Raw genomic sequence first — 22,012 nt, 5'->3', positions numbered from 1 at the left:
TTCAGACTGCTTCTATGGAGCACAGGGGTCCGCTGTGTGTACTTAATTGCCCGGGCTTTCAAGACCTCCTGGAGAGGGCGCCCTGAGCCTACGTAGATGGTGCTAACTCTTTGCCTTAGAGTTATATTGCTGCTGCTGCTGCTAAGTCGCTTCAGTCGTGTCCGACTCTGTGCGACCCCATAAATGGAAGCCCATCAGGCTCCCCTGTCCCTGGAATTCTCCAGGCAAGAACACTGGAGTGGGTTGCCACTTCCACCCTGTGTAAACCAGAGAATATCAGCCTCTTGCCTTCTTTCCTTTCTTTATTTTATTATCGTCGACTCCGTACCACTAGGTTCCAGTCCATTAAAGGACCTCAACAATGACTTAGTGACCAAACAACAAAATTCTTTTGTCAACATGTTGATGATCTGGTATGTATACACTACTTCCTTATCTGAAAATCAGCTGCACACCCTTAAGTAATTACTATCAATTAGATTTTTACATGAGTCAGTTTTTCTTATTGATGGTTGCACTATGTGAAGATGTTTGAATGCTATTTTTTCTTTCTTATACTTGTGATTTGAGTATGTAGTCATGTGACATGTGAAACATCTAGTCAGGTATCCTGTGGAAATTGGAGATTTACATATTTAAGCAGGTCTGTTTTTGCATTTTAACTTTTGGTAATTTAAAAATAAAAATACACAACTTTATTTTTTAACCATTTCCAAATTATCCCAGTTCTATTAAAAAACTCATTCTTTGTGGTACCCTGGAATTTACTAGGTGTTTCTTCTTAGCCTAACCTGAAAACAGAAACAAAAAACATTTAGTACAATAGATTAAGGAGGAAAGTTAAGAGAAACTTAACTAAAAATAGACTCAGAAAAGAATCTGTGACTTAAAGAACAATCATATTTTACTATAGAGAAGTTGATTTAAAAGGAACTCATTCATAATACTTTGTATATGAAAAATTATTAGACTGAATATATAGATAAGTTTTTATTCTACTTTTGTGACGATATTAGAAAAATTGTCATTATGCTTATAAAAATAAAAAATAAAAAGTTAAAAATAGACAACTGATTAAATATACGATACATTATAATATTTTAGGCAAATGATGTAACAAATTTGTATTTATTTACGTGAATATGTTTTGATGTTAATGTATTTATCAAGTACCATTAAGAAATAATTTATTCTCATTTTCTTATCTTACTCTCTTACAAATTCTCCAATTTTAGGTGGGATAACAAGCTTTCAAAATATTAGTGATGTGTTTTTTATAGTGTTGAAGGAAATTTCTTAAATGCCACTTCATATTGTCAAATTGTCTTCAAAAGAAAATATATCAGATGCCCAGATAATTACAATATTATAAGAAATGTACTCATTTTGCTAATTTGCTATGATTTCTCTTCTTACAAGGGCATTACATTTCAATTTAAAACACGACACACACACACACACATACACACACACACACAAATTATAAATTCCCATGAAATGCTTTTTTATCCATTTATTTTCTGCCTTTCTGCACACAGATGCTGTTGAAAAGTATAAGTCGATCTGTCACTGTCTCATCAGTCTGTCCATTCTTCACTCACCTGGAACATTAGAGGCTGAGTTTATCTCTGAACTGGATATTCATTCTGAAGCCTTTCAGAGGTACTGTCACAATGAGTCTGTCAAACTTGGAACTCCATTTGTTGTTTCATTTTATTTTTCTCCCTTGGAAAATTAACATAATTCATATAGAACTCAGCCACCACCCTTTTAAAGAAACCAGATTCCAAGAATGTAAAACTGTCAATAAAGAAAGCAAAATATTTCTATTACTATATTTATTCAGTCTCCTGAAACAAATTGCCATGAGTGATGTTGTTATTGTAATCTATGCATTAAGGAGAGACAAAAGATACTGGCAGATTTTCATCTAATGACCACTAACAATGTCTTTAATCCCCCTACAACTTCTGTCCCAGGCTGGAAATATTTTACCTGCCATAATAAGTCAATGTTATTGATGGGGAGGCATCAGATACCTCATCTGTTTTGTGGGGGAGGGGAAGTTGCAGAGGGCTGGAAATAATATCGAAAACTATTGCAATGAAAAAAAGTTTTTCCTAGAGCACCCTGAAACCTAGTGGCCAGATAATAATAATGGCTACTTGTATTGAGAGATTCCACTGTGCTTGATTCTTTGCTAAGTCTATTATTTATTCCTTACAATAGTTGTAAGATATAATCCCCATTTTACAGATAAACAAAAATTAGAGGTTAGAGAGTATGGATACTTGCTCTCAGTCAGGCTACAAAGTAGAAGAGCCTAGGTAAGTCCCTGCATTTAACTTGTACCCAGTACCTCTACTTTCTGAAGTCTACCATGTTTATGCATAGCTTGAGTTCATAAATACATTTTCCCTTCTAGCACTAAAGCATTTTATTTTTTGTTTGTTTCATTTATAATTAAAACATTTTTTGACTAGTGTTTCAAGTTACAACAAAGTGATACAGAATATATACATTCTTTTACAGATTTTTTCTTTATAGATTATTACATGAAATTGAATATAGTTTCTTATGCTATACAGTAGATACAGTCATGTAAGTTTTTAAATTTATTTTTAATTGGAGGATAATTGCTTTACAATGTTGTGTTGGTTTCTGCCATATTTCAACATGAATCAGCCATAGGTATACATAAATTCCTTCCCACGTGAAACTTCCTCCCATCCCCCCACCCCATCCCATCCCTCTAGGTTGTCACAGAGCAGATTTGAGCTCCCTGTGTCATAGAGCAAATTCCCACTGGCCATCTATAATGTGTATGTTTGTATAAAGTGTATGGTAATGTGTATGTTTCAGTGCTACTCTCTCAATTCGTCCCACCCTTTCCTTCTCGTGCTCTGTCCTCAAGTCTGTTCTCTATGTCTGTGTCTCTATTGCTACCCTGCAAGTAGGTTCATCAGTACCATTTTTCTAGATTCCATTTATATGCCTTAATGCATGATGTTTGTTTTTCTCTTTCTGACTTAATTCACTCTCTATAACAGGCTCTAGTTTCATCCACCTCACCAGAACTGTCTCAAATTCATTCCTTTTTATGGTTGAGTAATATTCCATTGTATATATGTATCACAACTTTTTTATCCATTCATCAGTCAATGGACATCTAGGTTGCTTCTATGTCCTGGCTATTATAAATGGTGCTGCAGTGAACATTGGGGTACATGTGTCTTTCAGAATTGTGGATTTCTCAGGGTATATGCCCAGTAGTGGGATTGCTGGGTCATATGGTATTTTTATTCCTAGTTTTTTAAAAAGAAATCTCCATATTATTCTCATAGTGGCTGTATCGATTTACATTTCCCCAACCGTACAAAGGGGCTCTCTTCCGTATCCTCTCCAGATTTTATTGTATGTAGAAATTTGATGATGGCCATTCTGACCAGTGTGAGGTAATACCTCATTGTAGTTTTGATTTGCATTTCTCTAATTATAAGTGATGTTGAGCACTTTTTCATGTGTTTATTAGCCAACTGTATGTCTTCTCTGGAGAAATGTCTATTTATGTCCTCTGCTCATCTTTTTGATTGGGTTGTTTGTTTTTATGATACTGAGTTTGTGTATTTTGCTGCTCATGTATTTTGGAGATTAATCCTTTCTCAATTGCTTAATTTGAAACTATTTTTTTTTCCATTCTGAGGGTTATCTTTTCAGCTTGTCATGGTTTCCTTTGCTGTGCAGAAGCCTTTAAGTTTAATTAGGTCCCATTTGTTTATTTTTTGTTTTTATTACCATTACTCTAGGAGGTGGGTCAGAGAGGATCGTGATTTGATTTATGTCAAGGAGTGTTCTGCCTAGGTTTTCCTCGAAGAGTTTTGCAGTTTCTGGTCTTACATTTAGGTCTTTAATCCATTTTGAGTTTATCTTTGTGTATGGTGTTAGGAAGTGTTCTAATTTCATTCTTTTATATGTAGCTGTCCAGTTTTCCCAGCACCACTTATTGAAGAGACTGTCTCGTCTCCATTGTATATTCTTGTCTTTGTCAAAGATAAGGTGCCCATAGGTGTGTGGGTTTATCTCTGGGATTTCTGTCTTGTTCTATTGGCCTATATTTCTGTTTTGTGCCAGTACAGTACTGTCTTGATGACTGTAGCTTAGTAGTATGGTCTAAAGTCAGGAAGGTTGATTCTTTTGGCTCCATTTTTCTTTTGGAAGATTGCCTTGGCTATTCGGATCTTTTGTGTTTTCATATGAACTGTGGAAGGTTTTGTTCTAGTTCTGTGAAAAATGCCTTTAGTAATTTGATAGGGAATGAATTGAATCTGTAGATTGCTTTGGGTGGTATAGTCATTTTCACAGTATTGATTCTTCCAATCCAAGAAGATGGTATATCTCTCAGTCTGTTTATGTTGCCTTTGATTTCTTTTATCAGTGTCTTATAGTTTTCTGTATACAGATCTTTTGTCTCCTTAGGTAGGTTTATTCCTAGGTAGTAGTGTGTATATGTTAATCTCAAATTCCCAATTTATCCCTCCCTCTATCTTCACCCTTTGATAATCATAAGCCTGTTTTCTATGTCTGTGAGTCTGTTTCTTCCATAAATAAGTTCATTTATATCATTTTTTTAGATGCCACATATAAGTGATATCATATATTTGTCTGACTTCACTTAATATGATAATTTCCAGATCCATCCATGTAGCTGCAAATGGCACTATTTCATTAATTTTTATGGCTGAGTATCCCATTGCATATATATGTGGATGGGCATTGAGGTGTCTTAGCTATTGTAAATATTGCTGCTATGAGCATTAAGATGCATGTATCTTTTCGAATTAGTGTTTTCTTATCTTTTTGCTTTAGGAGTGAATTACTGGAGCATATGGTAACTCTATATTTTAAAGAAATCTCCATAGTGTTCTGCATAGTGGCTGCACCAAATTACATTCCCACCACCAGCTTAGGAGAGTTCCCTTTTTGTACACCCTTTCCAGCATTTATTATTTATAGACTTTTTGATGATGGTCATTCTGTCTGGTGAGAGATGATACCTCATTGTGGTTTTGATTTGTATTTCTCTAAGAATTCATGATACTGAGCATCTTTTCATGTGTCTGCTGGCCATCTAATTGAACTTTTAGATCGCCAAATATTTAAACAATCTTTTCTATCTAGTTTTGAAGTTTTTAATTTTGAATCTTGTATGTCTTAATATTCTTAGCACCAAAATCACAAGGATATTTAAAATGATATCCAATTGAATTTTACATATTTCATATGGCATTTCTTGTGGTCACAATTTATGGTCATTCAACATTAATGAGGATATACTATAATATTTATAAATATGATAAATGACATTGTGCTAGAATAAATGTCCATTGTTTTTTGGGCTTCCCAGGTGGCGCTGATGGTTAAGAACCTTTCTGCCAATGCAGAAGACATAAGAGATGCAGGTTCAATCCCTGGGCCAGGAAGATCCTCTGGAGTAGGAAATGGAAATCCATGCCATATTCTTGCCTGGGAAACCCCGTGGACAGAGGAGCCTGACAGGATATAGTCCATGGGACCACAAAGAATTGGACACGACTGAGTATGAGTGCATTTAGTTTTTTTTAGTTTATTTTTTGCTGTATATGACCTTGTAGAAACAACACAAAGTTTTACACAGTGTTAAATCAGATAATATTCTTTGGACTTTAAACCCTTTCTTTATTTCTTTTTATATCTCTTTGTAGTAACTCTACTGCCTTGTCTCAAGTGCAACCTTTTCCAGTACCACACACAATGCCATCCCAACTGGATGCATTAGGCTTTCCCTTCTGTACCCACTGTGAAATAGAAAAGAAGCCTACCAAGATCTCACTACCTCCTGTTTTTCATACATCTCCAGAAGACGAGAGGAAGGTGCAGACAGAATAAGAAACAAGTGGCCCAAGAATTGACATTACATTGTTCCTTGTGTTCACAACAAATATAGAATAAAATCATTCAGAGATAGTAAAGATTGCATTTTCCTTACTGAAACACATTAAATCAATTCTTATCCTTCCTTTCATTTATAGTCACTGAAGCTTCCTTATTTTTCATGTCATTTCACTTTGTAGTTCAAGCTTACCACATGGCACACCTAAAAATTCACTTGTTTGATGCTAAAACAGAGAGTTTAGATTAACCATGCATTTCATAGAATGTTACTCTTAAGCCAAATTATTCAACTCAAACAGTCTTATTAGGAAGAAGCAAAATATCTAGATTTCATTTATCAAAGAGTAAAACAAACATGAGTGTAGTCATTAACAAAACATACAGTCAGTAATGCCTCCCAACAGGTTATCCTTCCATATTCCTTGTGAGGGTCAAGTCATTCAATTAGTTAAATTTTTTTAGTTTAAGTTTTTAAATTATATTCTAATAGTTAAAAATTATCTCAAGGCTATGTTGTAAACTAATGATGAAAGTGAAAAAAAACAAACCAAAACAACCCTTTAATAACGTCCAGTTCCCTTCTTTGTGCTTGAGTTGCTCTGCCTCCTTAGGAATACTCAGCTCATAGAATACAGGTAGAATATAAGAAATGTCACTACTGATATCACCAGTAACTAAAAGTTTATTGAATGTTTACTGTGTTCAAGGCACTTTAAGGGATGAAAAGAGGAGTAAAACATAAACTCAAAGTTTTAAATGGCAAAAAATTATTTTATAATTTTGATTTAATTATAATTTTATAATTTTATTTTTTGTGGTTGATGAGAAATCAACTTCTCCTATAATTACTAATATAGGAATGGCAACATTTCAAATATGAAGGCAATGTTTTGGAACAGAAACTCTCCTTGATTTCTAAGGTCATATCCAAATTCAAAGGCTGTTTCTAACAGAACTGGGTCTCACCTTTTACCTCCCACCCTATCCCATGCCCAGAGAGTAAGGTACCAGAGAGTACTGCCAGTTCACGAGACAACTGGCTTTTTGTAATAGTTCCTGCTGGCTTATGTCAGCTCTGCCACTTAAAAGCTATGCAATTTCTACCTTTTATCAAAATTCTTTGAGCCTTAGATTCCCTGACTACAAAAGTTACATGATAAAACTTAACTTAACCATTTGTTATGATTAAATGATCATACATTAGTCTTTTGCCAACCATAATGTAACACAGAAAGATGTGGAATCATATAATGCTGTAAGAAGTAGAAAAATGCAACAACTGCTCCAAAATACTTCTCTTATTGGTCTTCACAGGGCCTAAAAAATAATCCTCTCATTGGTCTGCACAGAGTCTAAAATATCTGTTACTTTATTCTTCCTTTGACTACTCAAGAAGGTGTCTGTTAACTATATATATATCATAATTGAATATTAAATATGTACTAAATATATTAAATAACTAGTTGTGATGCATCATAATGCAAAACACTATTATTGGCAGTAATAAACAGAAACAATTGAAAGCAATAAATACTACTGGTTCATGCAAAAACATGAATGACCAAATATTAGGCTGAGTGAAGAAGCCAGAGAGATTTTTTTTTTTTTGAGATTTTTTTTTAAAAGTTCATATTGTAGGGTTTTATTTTTATGAAATTCTAGAAGCTGTACAACTGAAAAGGGCACAAGGGAAATCTCTAGGGGATGAAAATGTCTTATTTCTTCAAAATGGTGTGGGGTACATTAATGCATGTACTTTTCAAAACGGATTTATAGAAATACAGAGTGGAACATATCACTGCATGCAAACTTTACTTTTAAAGTTTTAAAAAGGACCATCAAAACATCATTGTGTTTACTTTAAAATAGTTTGGATATCTTATGGATAGATGCTGAATTATTTACAAATGAAAAGATATACATAATTCTTGGGATTTAGTTAAAAATGGGGGATGGACATAGTGATTAAAAAATGGGGAGTGGATGAGAACATAGATGAAACATGATTAATCATGAATTGGAAAATAGTGGAAGTTGGGTGCTATTCCACCAAGAGTCCTTTATTCTCTGCACTTTTGTATATGTTTGAACATTTCCTATAGTAAAAAGTTGAAGAGAAAGGGATCAATGAACAAAAGGACATAACTTGTTCAAACTCTCCAAGTCATAAAGCAAACCAGCTCCCAAGTTTAAGCTACCTTCTCCTATCCCAAGAAAGCAAAATATGAGTGTTTTGGAAAGACCACTTTTCAAATGAGCCGACCAATAGTGCAAAGAGTTGCTTAGTAGCATATACTCGCTTCCCATCTCTTTTGGTTTCAAACAGTTGTTCTGTAGATTTAAATTGCTTTAAACTCACATTTCAGAGTGTGAGTGCAAGGATCAGAGAGAGATGCAAGGTTCAGAGAAAGCCTTTTTTCCGCCCTACAAAAAAATAAGCACAATACAAAGGAACAAAAAAACATATTGCAAAGATGCGTTTTTCCCTTACAGGTCTAAAAGCATCCTCCCTTCCGGGCAAAGAAAGCAAAGGGAGTCCGTTAGGGGGAGGAGTTTCGTTCTCCATTCCGGTGTGATCCAGGAACAGCTGTTTTCCCTCCAGCTCTTGAAGGTGAAACTGTGTTAAACAGTGCAAAAATTGTCTCGAACCCCTTGCGTGTTTCTGTCTGTGTGCCGGTGTGTGGGATGGGGTGGCGTGTCAGCACCGAGGACAACGCGAATTCGAAGTCAGGAAGGTGAGTGGTACGTGTTGATAGAATCTCCCTTTTCAGAAGGCTCTGAAAAAATTGGATATATACTGGTTCAGGAGAATCAATCACGCTGGGTATGTCTCTTCCATCTGGGCACCTGCATCTGGAAAGTAAATTCCATTCTGAGAATGAAAAACCTTACAGCCGTTTGGTTTCGACGGCTGGGGAATATTCCTTGTTCCTCTGATGGGAAAAGAAAACAGCGTCTGGCAGCCGCTGATTGGTGGAAAAGAAAATGGTGATAGTGGGGTGGAGAGAGGATTTGACTAGCCTCCTCCTGCCTCTTCAACCTGTAACTCTTCTTTACTAGTCTCTCTGCCCGCGAGACCATATGTGGCTCATGAGAGGTTAAGAGTAGGCCTAAATCTGGAGGATATTTAAACAAAAGCATCATTAACCTTTCGTCCTACGACCGTTAATTACACTTCATTGATCCGAGGGAAACGTGCTCTTGGCAGAGCTGATGTGAGCACGCTTCCTAGATTGCCTGTGTCTTTCAGCAGCTTCTCGAGAGACTGGCTCTGTTTTTGGTGGTCGACCTGTCACACTCCCCGCTTCCCGAGGCTGGATCTGACGTGGGGGTCCCCGCGAGGAACCAGAGGGAAAGGCGGAGACAAGGAAGGGGGTGATGGGAAATAGGGAGAAACTTCAGCCTAAGCCTAACACTCGGGATCGCCACGAGAGCTCCTGTGACCCTAAACTCGAGGTGAGCCGCAGAGCACCCCATCTTCCAGTCCCCCAGGTCCAGGCGGGAGGCGGGAGTCGGAGGTTCCGTCTTCCCCCGCCCCCATCCCCATCCCCATCCGAGGAGAGGAGTGAAGTGCACGAGGCTGGGAAAGCAGCAAGCGCCGGGAGAGGGGCGGGGAGAGGAGCTGACAAATCAGCCGCGGGGGCGGTGAGAGGAAGGGGAGGAGGAGGACCACGGAGACTAGAAGGCGAGGGGGCGAGCGACCGAGCGCGGCGACGCGGGGTGAGGTGTGTGCTGGCTTTAGAGCGGATCCAGAGACCGAGCCGCGCCTTTAGCATCCTTGGCGCTCTTCCCCGCTGCCCTCCCCGACCCTTCCCTTCTGACCTTCTGCCTTTTTCTCTCGAATCCTCTCGTGCGGGGGCCGAGGGGTGGCAGTTAGACGGCAGGTTTGTGGGTTTGCCTCCCAGGCCCCCCGCCTCCCAGGCGCAGGCTTGTGCTGACAGCCGCCTCCTCTGGGGACCAGCCCTCTTCTGGTGCCGCCTCCACCCTTCCTGTGCACTCTTTATCCTCTCTCTTCCCACTTAAATAACATTTGGGAATTGTTTTTTAAATTTTTTTAAGTGGAGGTGGGGGAGGCATTGGAGTTCCGAGGAGCCGAGGAAATCTGGTAAGTGCTTGTGGAACTAACTGGGCAGCTTCGGAAGTCATGGAGAACACCTGGCGGGAGACGAGCCAACGCGGACGCCCGGGGGCGCGCGCGGGATTGGGGAGTGGGGGTGGGCGTGCGGCAGTGAGGACAGCTGTAGTCGAGTCTCTCTCAGAGGTGAGTACTCATCCCTAGGGTGAGCTTGAGGAAAGTAAATTGACCTGTTTTCCTCCTGCTTCGATTACTCCCCTCTTCGCGTCCTCAGAGGCCGAGGTCTGGATTCTCAGGGATAAGCTTTTCCTTTGGGAAACGCGAGGATGGTCCAGGGAGTCTGAGTATTCAACTTTTATTTGTCGCCTTCCTTAACCACCCCCCGCCCCCAGTCCGCCCTCTCTGTGAAGTAAACAAGCTGTGTTTGGCAAATCGTTAAGCGGGAGCGCTGAGAAGGCGAGTCAACAGGTGATAAAGGGTTAACAGGTGCGGCGCAGGGTGGGGGGCGGGTTCCCGGAACTGAGAACGCCCCCACGAGTGGTTGGCGCGCCTCCTGAGGCTTCCGCGGTTGTGAACTCGCGCCCTTCTGCACGCTCTGGGTTGATAGTCTGGGGTCGGGTGCACGGTTGGGTGAGTTAGAGCGAGGGCGGTGGGCTCGCAGTTGGCCTGAGGTTCAGCCACACCCAGAGTGAGTGGTTCTTTCCCTCCCCTATTCGAGATTGATCTGTTGGCTGCCTTCTGGAATTTAAGCGTGTCCCTGACCCCCTGCCTTCAGGTCCCTTTCCTTTTCCTGTGATGTCTTCTAAACGCACTTCTAACTTATACTGTCACCATTTGGACCCTGGGAAGTTAAAAGAGGAGTCTATCTTTCCGTGCAATTCCACTTCGGAAACGCGTAAGAACAGCTCAGATGATTCATCCTAATCCATGTTTAGGCGGCTAGACTTTATCCAGCCAAGATGGATGGGAGATGCTAAATTTTTAATGCAAAAGCTAAGAAAAGCCTCCTTTCTCCAGTGGTTGAAGTGGAGGTGCACTTAAGAGAATCTCACTCTTTTGAGGATTCTACTGATCTTTCAATAGTTTTTACTTTGGGTGGTTCTAATTTCGTTTTTTATGCAGAAGTTCTCAAAGTGTATTTTGTGTTCTCCAGTGTGGTGTAAAGGTATTCTTTAGCCATGGATGTTTTCATGAAAGGACTTTCAAAGGCCAAGGAGGGAGTCGTGGCTGCTGCTGAAAAAACCAAGCAGGGTGTGGCAGAAGCAGCAGGAAAGACAAAAGAGGGTGTTCTCTATGTAGGTAGGTAAGCCCTAAATGTCACTTTGATATTTATTTGTGATTGATGGGTTAAGATGATTGATGCTTTAAATGCTGGTATTTCTTCTCACTTGATTCAGTTTTGCATCTCCACTCCTCAAAGTGATGGGCTGAATCAGAGGTGTGTCTAAGTAGGTGAATGTGTGTGTTTGAGCTAATATAAAAAATGGGGCTATTTTGTTTTTCCAGACTACTTAATTTTGCAGTAATATTTAGGACTTTGTTTCTTTTTTAAAATGAATGTTTCTATGCGTAAGTAACTATAGCTCTGAGGACAGTTTTAAAAACTCAGTCTTAGAAAATATTCAATAGTACTTAAAATCAAACTCCTTCATGGGCTTTTGATTTCTTGTATCTTCATGAATAATATATGCTAATTTCAGTGTATCCTAATTTAAAAGTAAGATGTTGATATGATCTTGAGATATGTTAAGAGAGACCTACTGTGATACTAAAAAGGAAAGGACAGACAAGTTGGAGTTACTTCTTGTGACCACTTGGTAAGTTGGGGACTAAGCTCAATAAAGTGCTTGAGGGCTGCTAATATCTCTGAGACATTTATATAGTTCATTTATCAAATGATACAATAAATTAGATGCTTACTGTTTTTCCTTGTTTATAAATTCCCACATCAGAGTATTCTTGCAGTGAAGTGAAAGTCGCTCCATCCTGTCTGACTCTTTGTGGTGCTATGGACTGTCCATGGAGATTCTCCAGGTTAGAATACTGGAGTGGATAACCTTTTCCTTCTCCAGGGTATCTTTCCAACCCAGGGATTGAACCCAGATCTTCCCCTGGGATCAAACCCAGGTCTCCCGCATTTCAACTGGATTCTTTACTGAGCCACAAGGGAAGTCCAAAAATGCTGGATTGGGTAGCCTATCCCTTTTCCAGAGGATCTTCCTGACCCAGGAATCAAACCAGGGTCTCCTGCATTGCAGGCGAATTCTTCACTAACTGAGCTATCAGGGAAGCACTACTCTTTTTTTTTTTTTTTTTTTATCTTGAACTGTGTTAGGTTGGGGGTTGTTTCACAAGTCACCTGGAATTCTTTGGGTGAAGAAATAGGCATACACATAGACACACACTCATCCATAGGGATACAAACAGGCACATGCGCATACACTAACCCACTGCCCATTCTGTCTCTCCTTTTCCTTCTCTGAGCTAGGTCACATTCTCTGGTAGCAGGTGTAGCAACAGTAATCAAAGGATGAGTAATAAAGTGGAGGATGAGCATAATGGATTGTGTAGAATACTCTGTCTATGTCTGTGGGGTGAAAGAAAGCTACGTCTCTTCGATATGGATGGGCTGGAGAAAAGTTATACTTGGAATGATTTTTATGAATATTTCTCAGATTTTTTTCTCACTGTTGATAGACTCTTTTTATTTTGGTTTAATCTTACCACAAATCTCTAGTTAAATTACTCTTTATCTTAAAATATATTTTCAGAAAATCATTGGGTTAAAAGATGTTACAAGAGGAAAACGTCAATGAGTTAATCAGTTTTTTCTCCTGAAGTGTGGATTGTGTCTCTTTAGGTGGCGTTTGGAATGCTGAATCCCTGACATTCAGATACTCAGTATTTTTTATTTGTCCTCAGTGTTGCAAGCTGTGCAGGTTGCGTGCTTTGTAACCATTCCTTGATTTCAGTTACTTTATAACTTAGTTACTTTAAAGATTTTTTTTTAGTAGGATAATATTGATTTATTCGTTTTGAATGAGCCCTGGAACCACTGACTATTAAATTAACACATTGCTGTTTTCCAGGTAATAAGCAGGATTATCATCTGGAAAACATTGGACTTGTTTTCATTCTCAGCCATGAGTTTGGGCAAATAAAATGACTTAATTTTTTGGAGATTAATTCTGTTACTTTCTCTGAGATTATTATATGAAATTTCAATTTGTTTATGTGCGTAAATTTTAAAAAATAATCTTCAGTGTTTATTATGGTATTTAGCAGAGTGCATTCTGTATACTATTTATCAGTTAATATTGATTTTAAAAGTTTTTATTATGCATTATAGCAAATTTACCACTGTATGAAGTGGAAATTAAGACTTTATGTAGTTTTTATATGTTATAATATTCTTCAAATAAATCTCTCCTATAAATAAAAAAAAAAGTCAATTAAAAGTTGAACACAAATACATAATTCAGGATGAAGTATGACCTTGTGAAGTTATAGTATTACTAGGCGTTGGCAAGCTTTTTCCGTAAAGGGGTAGTGAATAATTTTAGGATATGATATCTGTTTCAACTGATCAAATTTGCTCTCCTGAAGTGAAAGCAGCCATAAACAATAATCAGGGTGACTATCTTCCTATAAAATTTTACTTACCAAAACAGCTGGAGAGTTTATTTGGCTCATAAGCTATAGTTTACTGACTCCTGATAAAGTAGGAAAAAATGTAGATTTGATGTCAAACTTAACTTCCAGTCCAGACTACACCACTTTTTACCTCTAGGATAATGGGGAAGGTACTTAACATATCTAAGCATCACTTTACTCATTTGTAAAAATACAATATGAATAAATGCAAGTACCTTGCAGAGTTCTTGTGAGAACATCATAATAAAGCAGAAAATATAAGTAAAAAGGCATCAGTTCAGTTCAGTTCAGTCGCTCAGTCGTGTCTGACTCTTTGCGACCCCATGAACTGCAGCACGCCAGGCCTCCCTGTCCATCACCACTCCCTGAGTCCACCCAAACCCATGTCCATCAAGTTGGTGATGCCATCCAGCCATACTTTTAAAAAATTAAAGACTTAATTTTTATAGCAGTTTTAAATTAACAGAAAAATTGAGATATAGAGGTTTCCCATGCACCCCTCCCCCAACACATGCATAGCCTCTCGAATTACCAACATCCTTTACCAGATGGTACATTTGTTACAACTGATGAACCTGCATTGACACATCATCATCATCTGAACTCCATAGCTTCCATTAAGAATCACTCTTGCTGTGGTACATTCTGTGAGTTGAGACAAATGTGGAAATGGCAATCCACTCCAGCATTCTTGCCTGGAGAATCCCATGGACAGAGGAGCCTGGTAGGCTACAGTCCATGGGTCACAAAGAGTCGGACACGAGTAAGTGACTAACACACACACACATTCATCATTATAATATTTAGAGTATTTTCAGTGTCCTAAAAATCCTCTGTGCTCTGCTTATTCATGGCCTTCTCCCAACCCCTATCACTGATCTTTTTCTCTCCATAGTTTTACCTTTTCCAAAATGTCATATCAATGAATATCAATGGAATCATATACTGTTTAGCCTGTTGAGATTGGCTTCTTTCAATTAATAATATGCATTTAAATTTCTTTCATGTTTTTGAATGGTTCATTTCCTTTTAGTGCCAAATAATATTCTATTGTCTCAGTGTATCGTAGTTTATCATTCACCTCCTACATCTTGGAGGTACTTGGAGGGCATCTTACTTGCTTCAAAGAGTTGGCAGTTATGAATAAAGCTACTATAAACACCTATGTGCAGGTTTTTGTGTGTACATAAGATTTCAGCTCCTTTGGGTAAATATCAAAGAGCACAACAATTGCTGGGTCATATGATAAAATATGTTTAGTTTTCAAGGAAGCCATCAAACTATCTTCCACAGGGACTGCATCATTTTGCATTCCTATCAGCAATTAATGACAGTTTTTGTTGCTCTATTTCCTTGACAAAATTTGATGCTGTCAGTGTTCTGGACTTTGGCCATACTAATACATATGTAGTGGCATTGCACTGTTATTTTAATTTGTATTTTAAAACTGGTGACATAGGATGTGAAGCATCTTCTCAAATGCTTATCTACCATCTCCACATCTTCTTTGGTGAAGTATCTATTAAGATCTTTGGCCTATTTTTTAATCGGGTTATTTGTTTTCTTATTGTTGATTTTTAAGAGTTCTTTGTCTTCTTTTTCAGATATTTCATAAATATTTTCCCGTCTGTAGATTGTTTTCTCATTCTTTTGAAATTGTCTTTCATAGAAGTTTTTAATTTAAATGAATTTTCACTTATTAATGATTTAATGGAGTGTGTCTTTGGTGTTATAGCTCAACAGTCATTGCCAAATGTGAGATTATGTAGATGTTCTTCAATATGATCTTCTAGAAGTTTTATAGTTTCACATTTTTACACTTAAGGCTATGATTCATTTTGGATTATTTGCTTGTGAAGGGTATAAGTTTATAAAATTATTTTTTTCATGTAGATGTCTAGTTGTTCTAGCACCATGTGTTTAAAGATTATCTTTGCTCCATTTTATTGCCTTTTTTCCTTTGTCAAGAATCAGTTGATTACATTTATGTTTGTGTATTTCTGGGTTCTCTTTTCTAGTCCCTTGATCTATTTGTTTATTCTTTCACCAATATCACATTGTGTTGATTATGACAGCTTTGTAAGAAGTCTTGAATTTTGATAGTGTCAGTCCTTTGTTCTTCTTCAATACCATTTTGGCTATTTTTGATCTTTGCCTCTCCACGTAAACTTTAGAATAATTTGTCAATATCCACAAAATAACTGGGGTTTTGCTTGAGATTCTTGTTGCTCAGTCGCTAAGTCGTGTCCAACTCTGTGACCCTATGGACTGTGGCACAGTAGGCTCCTCTGTCCTCCATTAGCTCCCGAAATTTGCTCAAATTCATGTCCATTGAGTTGGTGGTTCTCTCTCTCTCTATATATATGTATATGTATACTGTAAAATCAAGTTGGGAAGAGCTAACATGTTGTTAATATTCTGTCATATCCATGAATGTGGAATATCTCTCCATTTATGTTTTGATTTTGTTATCAAAGCTTCATAATTTTTCCCATATAAATCTTGTATATATTGCATTAAATTTATGCCCAGGTATTTTATTTTGATGCTAATGTAAATTATACTGCATTTTTAATTTAAAATTCTGCTCGTTCATTACTGGTATATAGGAAGGTGATTGACTTTTTAACCTTGCATCCTGCAATCTTCCTATAATAACTTATTAGCACCAGGATGTTTTTTATTGATTCTTGATAGTTTTGTTATCTTTCCCAGTCAGGCATCTTTTATTTCCTCGTCTTATTGCAATAGCTCAGAGAGGGCAATGGCACCCCACTCCAGTACTCTTGCCTGGAAAATCCCATGGACGGAGGAGCTTGGTAGGCTGCAGTCCATGGGGTCGCTAAGAGTCGGACACGACTGAGCGACTTCACTTTCACTTTTCCCTTTCATGCACTGGAGAAGGAAATGGCAACACACTCCAGTGTTCTTGCCTGGAGAATCCCAGGGGCGGCGGAGCCTGGTGGGCTGCCGTCTATGGGGTCGCACAGAGTCGGACACGACTGAAGCGACTTCACAGCAGCATTACAATAGCTAGGGCTTCCTGTACGATGTTGAAGGAATGGTGAAAGGGAATATTATTGCCTTGTTCCTAGTAATAAAGTTTCTAGTGTCTCACAATGAAATATAATGTTAGCTGTAGACTTTTTGGTAGATATTTTCTATCAGGTTGAGAGAGTTCTCTATTTCTAGTTTACTGGGAGGGTTTTTTTTATCACAAGTAGGTGTTGGGTTTTGCAAATGCTCTTCCTGCATCTATTAATATGATCATGACACTTGTCTTTTTGAGCCCGCTGATATGAAGAATTACTTAATTGACTTTCAAACATTGAACCAGCCTTGCATACCTATGATAAATGCCACCTGATTGTGATGTATAATTCTCTTCATGCATTGTTGTGTTTGATTCATTAACATTTCATTGAGAATTTTTGTAAGTGTACTTTTATATGTTGGAGCCATGGTTATTATTGTCAAATAAACTCTCCAACAGGGCTGCTTGGTGGCTCCAGTGGTAAAGAATCTGCGCCAAGCAGGAGACCTGGGTTCGATCCCTGGGTTGGAAAGATCCCCTGGAGAAGGGAATGGCAACCTACTCCGGTATTCTTGCCTGAAGAATCCCATGGATAGAAGAGCTTGGTGGGCTACCATCCGTGGGGTGGCAAAGAGTCTAACAGGACTGAGTGATTAGTGCACCCACACAAACTCTGCAACAGAATAATTTCTTTGTCAAAGTGTTTTCTTTCTATAATTTTATCCTTCATTAAAAGAATTATTATCAATAGCTTGAAAGATTAGAAGTAACTAAGGAAAATTTTCCTCTTTCACTTATGGCTGACTTTTCTTAAGCCTCTTGAGAGAGTAATCTCATTTCTTTGTAATATACTTTCAACAGCTAGCTTTTAGTACTAATTGATGAACCACCATAAGAATCAGCATTATTTTTATGGTTTTTTTTCTCCTTTTGTGATATCTTTGTATACAAATTTTCGATCAACCTACTTCAGTTTAATGGACCAAAAATTTCTCAATCAAGTGGTTTAGAAATTGTAAGTTGAGAGAGAAATTCAAAAGCAAAAAAAAAAAAAAAATGTAGTTCTCTGCAAAGTATTGTAACAGTAAAGGCAAGAAAATGACCTTCAAAACTCTTCCAGTGACATTCTGCTCAATAAGTAGTAGTGGTCAAGACTGGATTGATATCAAACTTCCAAGTCACAATTTGCTTCACCTCCACCATACTGAGATAGTCAACATGACATGCACAACAGCATAACTGAGTCCTTGGCAATGCCCAGGCATTATTTCTGATTGTATCCACTCTGCAGCTTTGTGAAGTCATAAGAGACGAGGGGAATGGATGTGGGCTACATCAGCTTAGGGAAGCCATCAGATCTAGGGTCCCTTCAGCTGTATCTATTATGAGATCTACTTATCTATAAGGTCTGTCTGTCTATCACATTACTGGTGATATACCACTTTGCATGTATTTTGTAGCTTTATCTTTTCATTTACAGATTACTTATCAATTACAAGTTAATCATCAAATGGCACCCCACTCCAGTACTCTTGCCTGGAAAATCCCATGGACAGAGGAGCCTGGTAGGCTACAGTCCATGGGGTCGCGAAGAGTCGGACACGATTGAGCAACTTCACTTTCACTTTTTACTTTCATGCATTGGAGAAGGAAGTGGCAACCCACTCCAGTATTCTTGCCTGGTGAATCCCAGGGACAGAGGAGCCTGGTGGGCTGCTGTCTATGGGGTCGCACAGAGTTGGACTACGATTGAAGTGACTTAGCAGCAACATATACTACTAAACAATTATGACAGCCAAAAAAAGGTGATTGGTTTGATGCAAAGACACCTCATTAAGATTTTCTTGTATGTTTGGTTCAGGATACATTCCAAGATTTAGCCAAAGATCAAATTATCAGGTATAACTAGGGAGAGAGAATAGACTACAGGCCAACTATTAAAATATATTTTTACTAGTTGTTTTTAAAAATATGGGGTTGAAGTAGTGGCAGGTAGAGAATGATAAATGTTCATTTCCCAGTTTTTTGGTCCTAATTTCCTTACATTCTTCTCTGTCTGATAGAATTACTTTATTTAGCTTATAGGGTAGTTTTCAAATGAATTTTCTTTTTGTTGTTATTTTCTCCAAGATCATTAAAAAGCTGTATGAATTACACTAAAAAAATCCAACATTAGAGAGCTGATGAATAAAATTATTCACAAACTTAATTTTAGCAGTACATATTAATAAATTCTTTGTGTAAAAGTTTGGTAATGGTCAAGATTTGGGGCAAATTCCTGTCTTGCCTCTTCTTCAAGCTAGCATTAGTCATACTTCAGTGATAAAATACTGTATTCCTTCTAAAGGTTTGCTTGGTTTTGTAGAAACAATATGGGCGTAGGGTCACAGAGCCCTTAATTTGAACATGCTTGTAGCTGGTGACTTCAGACAAATCATTTAACTTTAATTTGTAATTGCTTCATGTGGTATAAAATGGGCATGATGTGAAATGGGGTGTTATTACAAACATTAAATGAGATGAAAAATGCCTTTTTCATAATAGATGTTCAACAACTATGAATTCCTTCTTTCCTTCCTCCATCCATTTGTGTTCCATGGGTTAAGTAATCTTTCTTTGTATTGCATTTTAGTAGAGCTTCTGTAGTTCTGAATCCAAAATCACCTTCCCAGCCAGACTCTGTGTTTTCTCACCTTTTCTTTTTAACTTTCTGTAAGTTGATATGTGAAGTGGGACACAAGGGGTTGAAAAGCTATTACTGTGTGCTAAAATCTTGGGAGCATATCCTGTTAGCTTTGCTTTGTGGTAATGGTTACTGAATTTCTTTGTTTTAAATTTTTTGCTCCCTGAAGATACCTTTACATAGGGTTTTTGGAGAGTGAGATATTGTGTTTCCATTAGATGTATTTAAAAGTAGCTCATTAGCAGTAAAGGTGACTTTGAAGCTTATGGTTTGAATTTGTTTGTTTTTGTAGGGTCCAGAACCAAGGAAGGGGTAGTTCATGGTGTGACAACAGGTAAGCTTTGTGGAACTTTTATTCAAGGATGATATTGAAAATATCTAGTAAGCAGGATAGCCTAGCACTGATCATTCAGGATGTAAATATAAATAACCACTCTGCCCATAGAGGAGCATTCTAGAAAACATCAGCATTGTTTAATCTTGATTCTTTATTAAATATTAAATATTTTAAAGTATGTTAAGTATTTGTTATAAATAAGTAAAACAGTGTAACTGTCAAGAATGATGACTGAATTGACTAATTTAATTGTTTAACTTATAGTAGTGTATCATTTGAGTATTCTGATTAACTTAATGTTCTGGCAAATGATAGCAGAATATCATATGAGGACTGACATTTTTAAAGAGTTGAATGAAAATTTTCTATAGAGTACATTGAAATATTCTGACACTAAAATATACAAATTATAATATTTCCTTGATTCAAAAGACATTTTAGGAAATACCCTTGGGATGATCAGTAAATTATTTATTGTATTTATCTCTGTTTGGCCTAATTTCACCCAAATTATGAAATTAGGTCTGTAAGAAGATTATAATAAGTGAATAGCAAAACTGATGAAAATTATGGTGGTGATGATGAGGAAGAGGAGGAGGATAATGATAGAAATAGAAAAATTACAATTTAGCAACTTTAATATATGGACTTGCTGTGATTGAGTTTTATGTTTTATGTACTCCAAGCTTTCTGACAGGCATGATAAAATAAGATATAATCATATGATCAGATATAAAATATAACTCATATGATGAGAAAACAGTAAACATGGCAGGGCCTCAGCAAAATAACATTCTTCTATTGCTAAGTTATAAAATAGATTTTGAGAAAATCAAATGGGAATATTAATACAGTGTTTTGGTTAAGGCCATAAACACTTAAGCCAGACCTCTTTAGTCCAAATTTCTGCTTACCGCTTACTAGCTGTGTGACTGTTCTGCAAGATTCATTACCTCTGTGTGACTCAGTTTCCTCTTCTGTAAAAGAATTCAGTGAATGGGAATATATATAAATACCTAAATACTGAAAGCAAATAGTATGTATTACCTAGGTTTTACTTACTATCACTTTATAGTGAATCCATCTTGAGCTACATTTTTGTAGCTAGTGGAGAAGGGTATTTATGTGACTTTGATACATACTTTTATACATACTATATAATCCATGGAATTCTCCAGGCCAGAGTACTAGAGTGAGTGGCCTTTCCCTTCTCCGGGGATCTTCCCAACCCAGGGATCAAACCCAGGTCTCCTGCACTGCAGGCTGATTATCAGCTGAGCCACAAGGGAAATCCAAGAATACTGGAGTGGGTAGCCTATCCCTTCTGCAGTAGATCTTCCTGACCCAGGAATCGAACCGGGGTCTCCTGCATTGCAGGCAGATTCTTTACCAACTGAGCTCTCAGGGAAGCCCTTTTATACATACTTTTGACTAAAAAAAAGTATAAAATCAAAACAGGGAGTTCTATGGTGGCCTTGTGGTTAGGATTCTGGATTTTCACTGCCATGTCCTAGGTTCAACCCCTGTTCAGGGAACTAAGATCCTGCAAGCCATGTAGTGCAGCTGAAATAAATAAATAAATAAATAAATAAATAAATAAATAAAACAATCCTTTGAAACTAATTCTTCTAGAAGCTAAGTTAAAGTATGCAACACACATTTGCTCTGTTGGAATTCAGTATATATAAACTGCCCTGTAGGGACCTTCCGTAAATGGCATGTTATAAAGCGTGATTTTTGTAAGAACGAGTTATCAGACAGTTGTAGACTATGCTATATGAAGAGAGTCTACTTGGATTAACAGCTTTTCATTGTAATTGAAGGAGAATCCATATGGATGAAAAAGCGGATAAGCATGTTGCAAAGCTTAGAGCCTGTGGTAAAAATTAGAGAATAAACTAATACTACCATCCAATGGAGGCTATGCAGATGGGCTGCAAGGATAACTATTGACAAAGTCAGAATTTTTGAGTTTTCTTTAGAATGATAGAATGTGAATATGAGTTTTTGAGGTTTTTGTGTGTATGCATGCGTACACTCTTGGTCTGGTACAAGTGACTCAAGTTTTGTACTATAAGGCAATATTTTGCAAATTTTTTCTGAAGAACAGTAGCCTGCCAGCTAATGTTTCCATGGTTTTAAAATGTTTGGAAACTTTGCATATCCTGTCTTCCTTTTAGCATATTAAAGAAACTGAGCTGTTCTACAGTAAATAAATTTACATAATTTAGTTTAACCCAGGATTTCCAAAACTAATTTGACTTTCTTTCAATAGCTAAAAAAAAAAAGTGAAAGGCA

At 37.5% G+C, this 22,012-nt stretch overlaps 1 protein-coding gene across 16 annotated transcripts in view; it reads left to right on the top strand.

Annotated features, from left to right (window-relative positions):
• SNCA (synuclein alpha) overlaps positions 1 to 22,012 on the top strand; it is a 347,772-nt gene that overhangs the window by 193,525 nt on the left and 132,235 nt on the right. For 2 of the 16 annotated variants that reach the window (XM_081594657.1, XM_081594680.1), the window contains 6 exons: positions 1,539 to 1,662; positions 5,405 to 5,596; positions 8,425 to 8,542; positions 9,185 to 9,387; positions 11,160 to 11,305; positions 19,670 to 19,711. In XM_081594657.1, the coding sequence (XP_081450783.1) occupies positions 11,185 to 11,305; positions 19,670 to 19,711 (163 nt within the window). In that variant the 5' untranslated portion in view covers positions 1,539 to 1,662; positions 5,405 to 5,596; positions 8,425 to 8,542; positions 9,185 to 9,387; positions 11,160 to 11,184. The other 14 variants (XM_081594629.1, XM_081594578.1, XM_081594691.1 and 11 more) reach the window with 10 other exon arrangements.

This window comes from Giraffa tippelskirchi, chromosome 1 (assembly GCF_054371585.1).
Source record: "Giraffa tippelskirchi isolate mGirTip1 chromosome 1, T2T-mGirTip1v1.2.pri, whole genome shotgun sequence".
NCBI classification, from domain to species: domain Eukaryota; kingdom Metazoa; phylum Chordata; class Mammalia; order Artiodactyla; family Giraffidae; genus Giraffa; species Giraffa tippelskirchi.
The sequence above is the reverse complement of the archived record's forward strand: the minus strand, read 5'-3'. Positions and strand labels throughout refer to the sequence as shown.